General features: G+C 42.1%; 1 protein-coding gene across 1 annotated transcript in view; it reads left to right on the top strand.

Annotated features, from left to right (window-relative positions):
* The first annotated feature begins 145 nt into the window (after window positions 1-145).
* LOC102040140 (C-1-tetrahydrofolate synthase, cytoplasmic) overlaps window positions 146-13,793 on the top strand; it is a 20,012-nt gene continuing 6,364 nt past the window's right edge. Inside the window, exons 1-13 of the mRNA XM_031066326.1 lie at window positions 146-188; window positions 2,465-2,572; window positions 2,674-2,748; window positions 4,552-4,654; window positions 5,814-5,890; window positions 6,860-7,000; window positions 9,545-9,613; window positions 10,150-10,261; window positions 10,450-10,589; window positions 11,000-11,041; window positions 12,064-12,164; window positions 12,882-13,059; window positions 13,428-13,535. Of these exons, the coding sequence (XP_030922186.1) occupies window positions 180-188; window positions 2,465-2,572; window positions 2,674-2,748; window positions 4,552-4,654; window positions 5,814-5,890; window positions 6,860-7,000; window positions 9,545-9,613; window positions 10,150-10,261; window positions 10,450-10,589; window positions 11,000-11,041; window positions 12,064-12,164; window positions 12,882-13,059; window positions 13,428-13,535 (1,263 nt within the window). The 5' untranslated portion in view covers window positions 146-179. The remainder of the gene's footprint in view (window positions 189-2,464; window positions 2,573-2,673; window positions 2,749-4,551; window positions 4,655-5,813; window positions 5,891-6,859; window positions 7,001-9,544; window positions 9,614-10,149; window positions 10,262-10,449; window positions 10,590-10,999; window positions 11,042-12,063; window positions 12,165-12,881; window positions 13,060-13,427; window positions 13,536-13,793) is intronic.

The following is a 13,793-nucleotide window of genomic DNA, read 5'->3' as shown; positions in this document are numbered from 1 at the left end:
TTGTTTTTAAAGGTACTGTGTTGGGACTTAACCTCGGCTGCTCAGTGGTAGCTGCTCTCTTGGAGCCATTAAACAAACAGATGAATAGCACTGGGCTGGAGACAGCTGGACTGGTGTGGTCTGACTGTTGTCTCTCTGCAGGTGGAGCTGCAGGTGGTGGCTATTGTCAAGTTGTCCCAATGGAAGAGGTAATTCTTTATACAAAGCCTCATTGCCCTCACAGCTCACAGACCCTGAAGAGATACTGCAGTCAGATAACTTAGAAAATGTATGAGTTTATGACCTAGTTTAGCACTTGATAGAACTGGGTGCTTGATTTCAGCAAAGCTTGGGTTTTTTTAGCAAACAACCATCCTTATGTTGTTTCAAAAGTGTGTCTTCGTGGTCAGGGAACTTCATAGAGCTAAGAATTCCCAGTTCCTCTCTTCTTCCCCTTCTCTGCCTTGAATTGCTGTGTACCCTGGAGCAAAGTACATCCTGTGCCTCATTTTCCCAGTGCTGAAATGAAGATGATAATGGCTTAATGAATTTTGGAAGAATATTGCATAGTTCTGTCAGCTGTGGTGGCCACCGACTCTTTCCGTGAGCTATTTTGGAGTACTTGTGTTTTAGATTACTAACATGAACTGGGAAAAAGGAATTTGGGAATCAGCAATGCCAAGACCTCAGCCTGTGGGGGGCTGGCACAGGAGCATATTTCTGGTGTGACTTGGCAACAAGTAGAATTCTGTGTTTGGAGGCAGGGAATTAAAAAGCACGTGTAGCATGTGCTCTTGTGCCTCTCTCAGCTCTCAGAGCAATTGCCTGTAGAATTCTGCCTTTGTCTCATGCATTGTAGATTGACACAGGACAATTTCAGGAAGAAAAGTAAAAACGATCAAAAGGGCTGTTTGTTCTCATTGATGCAGCAAGTCCATAAAAGATAAAGATGTTCAGGAGGCAGAATATTGATTTAGTCACGTGCCAAGAGCATGTGTGAAGAATAAATGTGACAGGAAAAATAACCTCCTCCTCTTTAGGAGTGTTAGTAAGACAAGCCAAAATACCTGACTGTGTGTTGCAGTGGGAAACAGCCACACTCTAGGAGCCAAACTGGCTGGAATGACTTTTTTTAAGTATGACCCACATGGAACAAATACACATAGTTTTGTGGGGGTGTTTTAGTCAATGCATGTCTGGTAAAATTTACAGTATCTGGAGTCACTAGTTAAAATAATGACCTTGATACATTATTTAATAATTCTGCATGCAGTTTTTATCCTATGAAAAAAAAAAATAGCAAGTGAAAAACTTTTGAGTTCATACTGCAGAACAAAGGTAATAATAATTGCTTCTTGTTGAATGTATGCAGAATGAGACAACAATTATCATTTACTAATTAGGATTTATAATCGGTGTGTGACTAGCTGCACTTTGTTTTAGCTTTGTGGGTTTTGAGACCACAGTAACAAGACTTCAGTAAAATGGTGTTGTAAGGTATTCTGTCATATTACCTTTTCTAATATCCCCTTTTCATCTTCTTCCTTTGCTGTTTGGCTAGAGATGAAGGGGTTTGTTTTAACCACACCTTTTACTCACCTGACATAATCATTGGATCATTTAGGTTGGAAAAGACCTTTAAGCAAGTCCAACCATTCCTCCAGCACTGCCAAGCCCACCACTAAATCGTGTTCCCAAGTGCCACTGCGTGTTTCTGAAATACCTCCAGGGATGGTGACCCCACCACTTCCCCGGGCAGCCTGTTCCTGTGCTTGACAACCCTTTCCATGAAGAAATTTTCCCTCATAGCCAATCTAAATCCTTCACCAGCTTCACAGCTACAGTGCAGCCAGATAACTCATGTAGGCCAACCCACTCAAACTATGTTTTAATGAGATAGAACTAAGAAAACTACTAGCAGTGTCACTGTGTAGTACGTGGTCTACAAGCTCTGCCTGTGATTCTATGTTTGGGTGGTTACCTTAAGCAGAGCTCTCTGCAACCACAGAGCTCCACTGCTAGTGCTGCACAAGGTTGTTAGTTCCAGTTTAGCTCAGACTCCCTTGTGGGAGCAGCAGCCACTTCAGCTAATGTATGTGTGAAACCTGCTGTGCAAATGAGGGGGTCAGTAGGAGGGTGAAGGAGGAGCAATGCAGAACACAGAGCGTTCTGAGTGGGGTCTTTTAAGTGCCAAGGAGCCTGTGAGAACTGTTCTGGTGGAGGGGAAAAGAAAAAAACAAACAACTTTTTATTTGGGAGCTTTGTTTTAGAAGTTTGTAAAATGACATGAGTGTGGGGGAGGCATTTTTATGTTTTAAAGAAATTCTTTCCTCTCTTCCACATACTGCACTGAGCAATCTCTCCCCCTCCACCCTCACCCACTTTAACATTACTATTAATACTTCTCTTTCCATCTGTCTGCGGTGAGTTGGAATAATGAAAATTGCAGCAGGATGAGGTAACTGATATGTTCCATGTCCTCTAGTTTAACCTTCACCTCACTGGTGACATCCATGCCATCACTGCAGCCAACAACCTGGTCGCTGCTGCTATTGACGCACGCATGTTCCACGAGCTGACTCAGTCTGACCAGGTACAGTCCTTCCTTACCATGTATCTGACCCCAGCCCACTTTGGCCAGGCTGTTTTGGATGGGCCAGCAGTGCTGATGACCTGTGTGTTTTATTTTGCAAGGCTCTCTACAACCGTTTGGTGCCGTCTGTCAATGGTGTCAGGAAGTTCTCAGACATTCAGATCCGAAGGCTACAGGTGAGCTCACTGCTTTTTTTCCTTGGTTTCTGGTTCTGTTCCACTTACTTATCCTTTAGGTAGGCAGAGCTATGTTACAGAAATCCCTGTGTTGTCCCTTAGGCCATTCTTCTGGCATTTGTTTTTTGCACAAAGTGTGCAGAAGTGTGGTAACCCTTCATGCAGCACAGAAAACAGATGCAGGAAGGTGAGGAATCATTGCTACAACTCTGTCAAAAACTCCATGATTAACACAATGGGAAGAAATAGAGCTTAGTGTCCTTTATTAGTGGTGTCAGTTCAGTGCAGTTTAAGAAAGGACCAGAATCGGTCTCTGTACCTAACACACAGTTACAGCTAGAGATTAGTGGTTCCCATGTGACAGCTGTGCAGATAATGCAGCACACAAAAAAAAGCAATTCATAAAATTCAGCAAAAAAAAAGAACATACAGAATTTTCTTTGTCTTACCCAGATGGAGAAAACAAAGAAAAATGGGAAAAAAAACCCCCACCTGTTCCCTACAAGGCAAATTTCTCCTCTACCAAAAAAAAAAACCAAACCAAAAAAACAGCAGCAACAAAAAAAAAAAGAATTCCTAGTTAGATAAGTAGCCCTGTCATTGAATGGCAGTCGCTGAGCAGCCCACAGCTCCTCTGCTCCTCAAAATTTAAGGGCATATGCAAGTTCACATTGGCTTCTGCAAAAATGAGGATTAGCAGATGAATAGTTTTGCACTGGGCTTGAACCTTGCAGCTAAGAGGACAGACTGAGCCCTGCTGAGCTCATTCAAGGTACAAGGCTGTTTTGTAGAGTGTTCAGGCTGGATCAGTTGCCCATTTGGAAGTCACGAGCAAGAGTCAGACTACTTGGGAAGATAAAACCCTGATACATTAATTGGCTATAATGTCTTAAACCATTAGAGAATGTGTGGTTTGCTTCCATTGCTGAGCAAGAAATGATGTCATACTGCTTGGTGTTCCTGATGGACTGCTGAGGGAACTCTGCCCTGACCACTCTTGTGGTTATGAAATGTCAAGATGTGAACAGAATGCTAATACTCCAGAAAGATGGTATCTCTGTCATTGTTGTTGTTTATTTCCTTTTCTAAATTATATGCTTGAAGAGGAAAAGAACAGACTTTCTTCTTCCCTGCTGTTCTTCAGAAGAAAAATACGACTTAACTGTCTGGTTAATTAAAAAACCTTGCTCGTTCATAAATCAACTGTATCGTTTCCCTTATGCCTAAGCATGTGCTTCTATCAGGCTTCTTGAGATAATTCTTCTCTCAATTAAGCAACTTGGCAAGCTGCCCATCCTCCCAGTGTGTTCAAGATCAGCTTTCTGCGATGCTGACAGCCTTGTGACTGAATTGTTTAATTCCTCCTTTGTGCTGCTTTAACCAGCATGCTGGAAGCAGTGGCTTTAAATACGTGTGGCTGTGTGCAGTGACCCCAGGCAAACTAAGGAGAAATGGATGTAAGCATGTGAGGCTAATGACAAGGACAAGGCGTGGAAAGAAGTACAGAGCTGTCTCTTACTCTTTCTGTAGGTGCCTTGCACAGAGCTTGGTGACAACCTGCCCTAGTGAGCTCCATTGTCTGCCTTGTCCTTTCCAAGCTGGACAGCAGCAAGCTATGTCCAGTAGATGCTGATATGGAACATCTTATGTTGTGGTGGGGTCTGGAAGAAAGGGTCACAAAAAGACAGCCCCTCCTTATTTCTGAATATGCAGATGGTGCTGCCGAAGCTCCAGTGTTGTAGTAAAAGGTTCATTCCTGGGAATATTTTCACCATACCTCTTATTTGTCTTTTCTTCCCATAGAAACTGGGCATTAACAAAACGGATCCTATGGCTTTGACAAAGGAAGAAGTAAATGCATTTGTGAGACTGGACATTGACCCAGGCACCATAACGTGGCAAAGAGGTACTAGAGACATTAAATGAAAGAAAACGTGTCGAAAGAGACATTTATAGTTGCAGCTGAAACTGTGTTTCCTGGGAAAATGGGAAAGAGGGCAGAACTGGTTCCTCCTTCCCTAAGTTTGGTGGGATAGCTGCCTGCAGCTGGGATCCCATAACTGAAGGGGTCTAACACAGGGGCTTGAATCTGCTCTGAATTCACAAACATTGAGTTTGCTAATGGGTGACAGTTTGTGTTTCTAGATTTGTCAGTCACTGAGAGAGTTGAATTTGGCAGCTGTAGCCAACAGCCTTTTTACCTTACTGCTCTGTGAGTAAGAGGGTTCTGCTCTGGAATTAAAACTCAGTTTTAATCTGCCCACTTGCTGTGTTGGAGACTGACAGCAAATGAAGCCCAGATTTTTTAAAAGGTTTTTAAAGATAGCTGAAGGTAGAATCATTCTCTGGTCTGGCAGATTTAATATTTTACTATCAAAAGAACTTTAAAAGATTACTTTTTTACCTGAGTTAGGCTCCAAGTGTATTGCTTTTTCTTCTTTCTTTTGAAATACAGTATGAAATGTATTCTCCAGAATTTGCTTCATAACCTGTAATGAGACTAAAGTAGTCTGCCTCATGGGAAATACTTCATAAAACACTTGGAATATTTCAAGCATATAAAAGGAAACAGCAAATTTAAGCCAGTGTTTCATAGTTTGTGTTTCCAAGGTAATTTGACTTAATGGAGCTGTCTAAAACAATTCTCACTAAATGATAGTATCTGACCATTTTATCACTTAACTTATAAAGTGTTAATTTTATTTCTTTTTGACTGCAGTAATTTCCTGGATTCATATTGGTTAATGATGGTGAAAAATCAATTGGAATAATATTATCAGTTCTGCTTTTCAGAGAAGCTTTGGTCTGGTGGTTAATGCACACAAAGGGATGCAGACTCCCTCTGAATGCAGTGCAGGCTCTGGTGTATCTCTGGGTATCTTAATTTCATTGCAGTTTTTGTGTAAGAATCATGTTGAGAAGCACTTGCCATTCTTTAGGAGGGGATGGTTTCTCAAAGTGCCATCTTCTCTTCATTGGTGATCTGGCTGGGTGTTTGTCATAGGGCAAAGATGTGAATTTATGGCTTGACAATGTGACATCTTACCTTTCTGCATTCCTTGCAGTACTGGATACAAATGACAGATTCCTTAGGAAAATCACTATTGGACAGTCTGCTACAGAGAAAGGCTTCTCACGGACGGTAATTGTTCCCTTTTCTCACATGTCTTAAAAAGTGCTTTGAAAAAGATGTTCCTGAAGGAAGTTTCTGTAGTTCCAGCTATTTTCATCTTTGACCATTGTCTTGTTAAATAAAAAGCAGAAAGTCTTCTCAGCTGAGCAGTTAAATTTGCTACCAGTGCTGTCTTTAGTTTTAATTGTCTCTTCCCTCCTTCCCTGTTGTCTCCTGAATATTGGCTTCCCAAACTGGGATGTCTGTGGTATAACAGTGGTACAGGAGTGCCCTTTGTAAAGCTGGTCATGACAGTGGTTCATCTTCACTACTGCTGGTGTTTTGGGTGGGGTTTATCCAGCCAAAACTAGACACAGAATCTGAGCTTGCCTAGATTTATTGTATAATCAATAGAGTAAAAGAGGAAATTGGGCTGTGACTCCCCTCATCCCTTAAGTAACTGTCACATCTATAGTTCAAATGAATTGTGCTCAGAAAAGCTTCTTTCTTTTGACTCTAAATGTCCTTAGGGTTCTTAGCTTCCCTAAGGTGGAAGTGTCTGCATTATGTCAGATGAATTTTACCCTACATTTCCTATAGAATCTGGTTTTTCTGCTGGTGGGCTTTTTGTCTTTTACTGTATTGTTTAGCAATGATCAGATGAGTTAGTGAGCTCAGTCTTCAAAAATATAATTTGTTAGTGTTACGTGTTCTTACATGAATCACTAATGTTCGTGCCAGGAGAGACACGTAATAGCAACAGAATGAGTAGGTTTTGTTTAAGTTTGCAGGAAAAAAAATCCAGTTTAAAATGGCCAAATTAAAGGACGTGTTCTGAGAGCAATGCTTTGGATTTCTTGTATATTCTTTGTCTGTATTTTTTTCTTTCTTTTCTTTATTACAATGGTGATGATTTGCCGTGTTTCAAGAATTGAACAGAGGCAAGAATTGCTGGGAGGGAATCTTAATGAGTTCACGTCCTTCATTCATCTCTTGCAGGCTCAGTTTGACATCACAGTGAGCAGTGAAATCATGGCAGTCCTAGCCCTGGCTGATGGGTTGGATGATATGAAAAAGCGATTTGGCAGAATGGTGGTAGCTTCCAGCAAAAAAGGACAACCAGTTACAGCTGATGACCTTGTAAGAGTCATTGCCATTAAATGCTTTTTCCTATTATTTCTGAAAGTCCTTGGATTAAAAAGCAGAGAGACGGTTGTATGAAAAAAAAAGAAATTAACATTTAGAAGAGCAAAGATAAAATCCTGGCCCTTGCAGTTAATGAAGGTTATTTTCCTTCAGTGTGGCACCTTCACACCTTATCCAGAGAAGGGTGTGTGTGTGACCTGGGCAGGGACAAGGGTCCTGTGGGATGTGCTGTGTGTCAAGTTGCAGCTGGCACCATTGGAGTTACAGGGGAAATACGTGGTGGTTTCTACAAAAAAAGCATGTTTATGAATCAGAACTCAAAATGCATCCTGCTGGCCATCCTGTTTCTTAGGCTCCCTGGAGTGAGGAAAACATTGAGCAGGAGCAAAGCGTTTGCAAATTCAATTACTGACAATGAAATATTTTCTTCTGGGAGTCTATGAATGCTATAAAAGCCAAAGCATTTGCAAAAAGTGTGTGTTCTCTGTAAGGCAGCCTTTGATGAGGGACACAAATGTTTAATTTCCCTTCATGAAATGCTGAATGTCATAGTCCTGGTGATGCCTGTTACCAGTGTGTAAAGCAGCCCTAAGCAGCAGTTGCAAGCTGCAGCATTGTTTTGCAGCTCTCCCTCCACTAATTGTTAGTTCTTGGCAGATCTGTGGAGTGTGTCAAATAGCATTTTCCCAAATGGTGCTTCAACATGGTGTCAGGGCAATGCCCTGTGTCCCAGGCACTCCTTCCCGACCTGTGTCCCCAGCTAGGTGGGACAGGGCATTAAGGCTTACCCAGCTCTTGCTATCTTGCTGCAGGTTTTTTGTTTCCTTATGTGCTGGAGGGATGTGGGAGTGTTGTTTATTTGTTTTACTTCCTCCCAGGATAAGGCTAAGAAACAGTAGATTGATGGCCTGACTCTGGCCTTGCAGGAAAAGTGCCTGGCTGGAACAATTTGTCTGTAAATCCCTATGTGAGACATTTGTTGGGAATGAGAAAGAGCATGAGCCAAAGTTCTGTAGGCAGCTTTGAGATTTTAATTCCTACACCTAGCATGCTGCCAGTTTAACTTAAGCAACTGAGTTAAACCCTTTTTCTGGAAAACAGGAGTGTTTCTTACTGCCCATCAGCCTTGTAGGCAGATGGTGCTTGGCTTGGGAGTCTCTTTTTCTTTTCTGTAGACTCCAGGTGATAGAAGTCTTTCATCTCAATTTTTTTTAAACTTTCTAAAGAATTTAATTCTGTCCATTCCAATTGCAGAATGGAAGATGGTATCAGACATCCAACAGGTTCTCTTGTCTGTTATGTTTGCACTTGATGGCAGCCAGTGGCTCATGTTGTTAGGACCATGTTACCCACTCCTCATGCAGGCAGAAATGTGATTGCAGAGACCAGGCTGGGTCCTGCTGCTGTGATGCAACCAATGTCATGAGTGTGCTACCAGGAAGTGCAAAAAAAATCTGGGAAGGATCATGGAATCAAAAAGTGACTGCAGGTTTTAGGGATGGGATGTATGGAAGTGTGCTGAGCGACACGGGTCTGAAATGTCACCATGGAAATATTGCTCTGCAGTTTTCATTATTGTGGAGATGAGTGAAGTTTAAAGCTTTTCCATTAAATGTTAAATAAGCTTTCATGTGGCAAGATTGAAACTAATGAAACAAAGCAGTGAATGTCTTGGAAAGAAATAGTCTTTCATGTCTTTGAGTGCTGCAATTCAGTTGAAATTGAAAGGGAAGAAAAAGAGATTATGGGTCAAGGTTTTCATAACTGCTGTGAACATTTGGCTCAGGACTCACGACAGCAATTTTTGTTACTTTTTCAAGTGCTGGATAACAGCTGGTTTGATTTCCACTGGACTGTCAGTCACAAAAATGGCCAGACCCACATCTTCTCTTCCCAAAGCACATAGGGATGAAATCATAAGCTTTCTTTGCTCAGGAAGCAGAATTCAGCAGAGTATGTGGCTGCACCTGGGAGGAAATGTGGGCTCCAGTGTTTGCTTTCATGTCAGCCTGGTTGTTCTCATCAGCACAGAGGTTCACTTTCAAAGTTATTTCTGCACGAGAGACTTGAGCAGGATGTAGCAGGTTGTTATGACATTTTAAGGCCGGTATGTAGACAAATGTATTGAAAAGAAGGAAGAAAAATCCAGGATAAATGGACCTACAAAATTTAAGAACACTGCTTTCTGCTGCTGCATGGGCTGCAGTAAACCATACTTACTGAGGGGTTACTGCCTTGCTGCTCTTACCTGCTGACCTTGCCATAGCATTGAAACATGAATGAATTGTTCTTTATGCCTTTGCTACAAAGTCATGGCTCAGCCAGGTCACAACCAAGAGGCTGCTCCCACCAGAAATCACAGCTCCTCTTACAGGAATGTAAAGGTCGTTTTTCTGCTTTGCCCTGACTAGTTAGTTCTATGTTGAGCAACTTCTGGTACCAAAAGCCCTCGAGGACAAAATCAGAGCCTTTACACCGCATAGGAACCATCTCAAGGTCTTGGTACATCTGGAAACTGATTGTCCTTTTTTCTTTCAGGGAGTAACTGGAGCTCTGGCTGTCTTGATGAAAGATACTGTTAAACCAAACCTCATGCAGACGCTAGAGGTGAGCACAGGTTATTTGGTTCTTGGCTCTGAGAAGGCACTTACTGATTTAAAGGATTCATCACAGTCAGTGTGGCTCTGCTCAGCTCAGAGTTGGGGGTTTACTGTGGTTTTGTGCTCAGGGCTAGGGAAGAGGGCTGGGTTCATTCTAGGTCTGCCACTGGCATGTGGGATGACCCTGAGCAAATGCACTAAAATTTGCTGTGTCTTTGGTCTGTTGTCTTTAATGTCAAGAAGTGTTTGGGGAATTTAAATGGTGTGGATGAAGGAGAATGACAAAGAGTTGCTGGGATTTAGACATCCTTTTCCTAAGCAGATTAATATCTCCACTTATGGAGATTATAATAATCCTGTTTGCCCTGTAGTCCTTATTGCTGATAACAAATGTCTGATCAGAAGGCTTTAAGATCTGTCTTCTAAAAGTGTTTTTCTTTGCTTTCAAATACCACAGTACTTAGCTCCTGACATGCTGCATATTTGCAAAATTGCACTTTCTGATTTCCTCTTTCTCTCTCTCCTGCATCCCCCTTGTTCTAGGGAACACCAGTGTTTGTTCATGCTGGACCTTTTGCCAATATTGCACATGGGAATTCCTCTGTGTTGGCAGACAAAATAGCATTGAAGCTTGTGGGTAAAGATGGTTTTGTTGGTAAGTGTGTGGAGTGTGAGGTATTTTTGTTTGCTTTTTGTTTTGGAGGGATCTGCCTTTTTTTATCATGACTGTCTTTGGGCTTTTTAAATTTTTTTTTCTTGGAAGAAATTTCAGATTTATATAATCAAAATATGATTTCTGCACCCAGAAATCTTTCACAAACTTCTTTTTATTTTCTACTCTAGTTACAGAAGCAGGATTTGGTGCAGACATAGGCATGGAGAAATTCTTCAACATTAAGTGCCGCTATTCTGGTCTCCGGCCTCATGTGGTGGTGTTGGTTGCTACTGTCCGAGCTCTGAAAATGCACGGGGGAGGACCTGCAGTAAGTACTGGGGAAGGTTTTCAGTGGATCTGAGGGGCTGTTCCTGTTGTTCTGTTCCAGTCACTTAAAGCCTTGTAGCATTTGAGCAGCTTGAAGTTGTCTTGAAATTCAGAGTTGTAAAGGGAATTGATATTTCCCTGTTTGTCAACAGCTCCATTATAGTATGTTCCAGGTTCATACCTGCTTGTTTTATTGCCCTAGTGGAGTGCCTGCATGCTGGGCCACTTGTAACAGTTCCAGAGTGAGTCATGTATTTTATCATGCAGTCTTTTTTTCTTCCTTTTATTTTTTTTTTAGAAATAAAAAGGATCAGCATGGAGTAGAGTGTTGTATCTTGATAAGAATCAAGTAGGGATTGCTGTCATGGATAAAAGTCTTATGGGACTCCATTTCTTTCCCTTTTTCCACAGGTCACTGCTGGGGTGCCTTTGCCAAAGGAATACACAGAAGAGGTAATCTTTAAGCTGTTGTGACAGTGGACCAGCTAACTGTGGTCATGACATGATGGTGTCATGCAGTGCATGCCTGGATTACTAGTGTGTCATTTATTTAGCTGCCATAGAAAGGCTTCTTCATGCAAGCTGTAAAGTTCTTTTTTTTTCTAATGTTACCTTGGCTCTGCTCTTTCAAACATTTCTTTTCCTTGACCCTAGCCAGTGTTCAGAGCCCTTTTTACTCCTTAACTAACACAGTTGTCTGTATGCTCAATTTTTCATAGTAGTATCTACTCTGTTTCCCCAACCCTCTCAATGTGGAGTAATTGCTTAGCTGAAATATTGTCTCTGAAAATATCCAGAGTGCCTCTCTAATTACTCTCTTCTTAGCAGCAGATTTTGTTTTTATCCCCCCCTCGTTTGCAAGCAAGGGAAGTGAACTAAAGTCTCACCTTCCATCCTTATGCCTTGAATGGTTGTGTACCCTTTGGATAATTGATCAGGCTGTTTACATTGCTGCAGCTCTTTCACTCGTGGAGCTGCTGTATATATTATCCTTTGCATAGGAAGGGATGAAATGTCTGAATTTCCAGGAATAGTCTCTGATGCTGCAAAATGTAAATATATGTAAACTAAAAGCTGTTGCCACAGACTTCAAATGTATTTCATGAAATTCACTGCTGGTGATATTTAATCTATAAAGAGAAATCTGTCAGAGAGGAAACTGAGGCTTTACTGTGGGGAGTTAATGAGAACAGGTATTAACATTTTAAGCATACCAAAAGGTGATAAAAAATGGTTTCTCTTACCTTGACTTGGGGGCTGAAGCCAGTGATCATTAGAAGTAGTCACTCTTTTTCCTGTCTCCTGTCCAAGAGCTTGCAGTGGTCTGGACTGTTCCAAAAGCAGCACTGGGGATTTGCCTTTGTGGTTTCATTCCCATTTAACGTTTTTACCTTTAGCTTCTGGTTTAGTGGGTTTGGAAAAAAAGTTTCCCTGCCCCTGATAAAATATGCTCCCTGCTTGCTGCTTCTCCACAGAATCTTCAGCTGGTGGCAAAAGGCTGCAGCAACCTCAACAAGCAAATCCAGAACGCGCGGATGTTTGGTGTCCCGGTGGTCGTGGCTGTCAATGCTTTCAAGTGAGTGAGCTGGGATGGGGGGTGGTGCAGGGTGTAACACTGTGCCATTTCATGTACTGTGTTTAACACAAACTCTTGTTCTCAATACTGTTGATGTATTGTTGGCAGCATTTCCACAGAGTCATAAAACCATAGGATGGCTTGGGTTTGAAAGAACCTTAAAGATCATCCAGTTCTGCTCTCCTGCCATGAGTAGGGATACTTTTCACAAGACAAGGCTGCTGAGAGCCCCATCCAGCCTGATCTTGAACACTTTCAGGAGCAGTTTCAATACTTGGGTAACCTGTTCCAGTGCCTCAGCACCCTCACAGCAAAGAATTTTTTCCTAGTATCCAATCTAAACCTACTCTGTCAGTTTGAAGCCATTCCCCCTTGTTCCTGTCACTACGTGCTCTTGTAAGAAGTTTTTCTCCAGCTCTCTTGTAGGCTCCCTTCAGATACTGGAAGGCCACAGTTTTGCATTGTTGGAAAATGCATGAATTGGGCTCTGTTATACTGCACAGCAAACAACCACTGTGTGGTCTTTTTATGCAGCAGAAGTACTTTGAGCTGTGGTGTTAAAGCTGATGCCAGCCAAGGAGGAGACTGTGGTTGATAACCCTGAGCAGCTTTCTGCTAGCTGTGATTTCTTTGGACACATTTTGGATCTTGTCAAGAATGAACATTCATTTACTGTGTGTGCATCCTGGTACAAACATGCAGACTTTCTCCTTGCAGGACAGATACAAAGGCTGAGCTGGCCCTTGTAGTACAACACGCAAAGGAGGCAGGAGCATTCGATGCTGTGGAGTGCACTCACTGGGCAGAGGGAGGGAAAGGAGCCCTGGCCCTGGCCCGAGCTGTTCAGAGAGCATCCCAGGCACCTAACAACTTCAGGTTCCTCTATAATGTGGAGGTAGGAACTTGCACTATTACAGAGATGCTTTGTTTGTATCAGTTGGTTTCACTAGCTTAAGTTGTTTAGGGCTAAAAGGCTGCCTGAGAAATTGAGAAGAAATGTGGTGTTAGAATTGAAACATTGATTCCACAAGTCTCACAGACCTAGTTAGTCAGTTCTTACTGTTTTAGCTACCCATTGAAATATTGAAACATGTTTTGAAAGCTCTCAGAATACTCTGTATTTTGTTCTACAGCAGATGAAATTAAGCCTTATGTCTGTAGAAGTGCACTTGATGACACATGTGGAGGATCTGAAACTGCTGTGGTGCTGCAGGGCTTTGTGCCTTGGCCATGCTGATTTGCCTGTCTTTTTTGTTTTTCTAGCTACCTATTGTAGACAAGATCAGGCTTATTGCCCAGCAGGTCTATGGGGCAAGAGACATTGAGCTACTTCCAGAAGCACAGGAGAAAGTTGCCCTGTACACCAAGCAGGTGAGTTTTCCACACACCTGGTAGCAGTGGTGCTTTCCATTCAAAATTATCATAGTGAACAGGGATGTTCAAGCTGTGTTACAAGGGAATCTTCACTCAAATATGTCCTTATTAAAGGCTGCTATGGCAGAGGAAGAAAAGGATGTGAGAAAGGAGAAACTGACTTTGTCTTCTAGTGAAGAAGACAGAACTCACTCATGTGGCCCAGTACCATCCATCTGTGATAGTTTTGGGGAGAAGGGGTAGGAGGATTTAATG

Source organism: Geospiza fortis, unplaced genomic scaffold (assembly GCF_000277835.1).
Source record: "Geospiza fortis unplaced genomic scaffold, GeoFor_1.0 scaffold23, whole genome shotgun sequence".
NCBI classification, from domain to species: Eukaryota; Metazoa; Chordata; class Aves; order Passeriformes; family Thraupidae; genus Geospiza; species Geospiza fortis.
The sequence above is the reverse complement of the archived record's forward strand: the minus strand, read 5'-3'. Positions and strand labels throughout refer to the sequence as shown.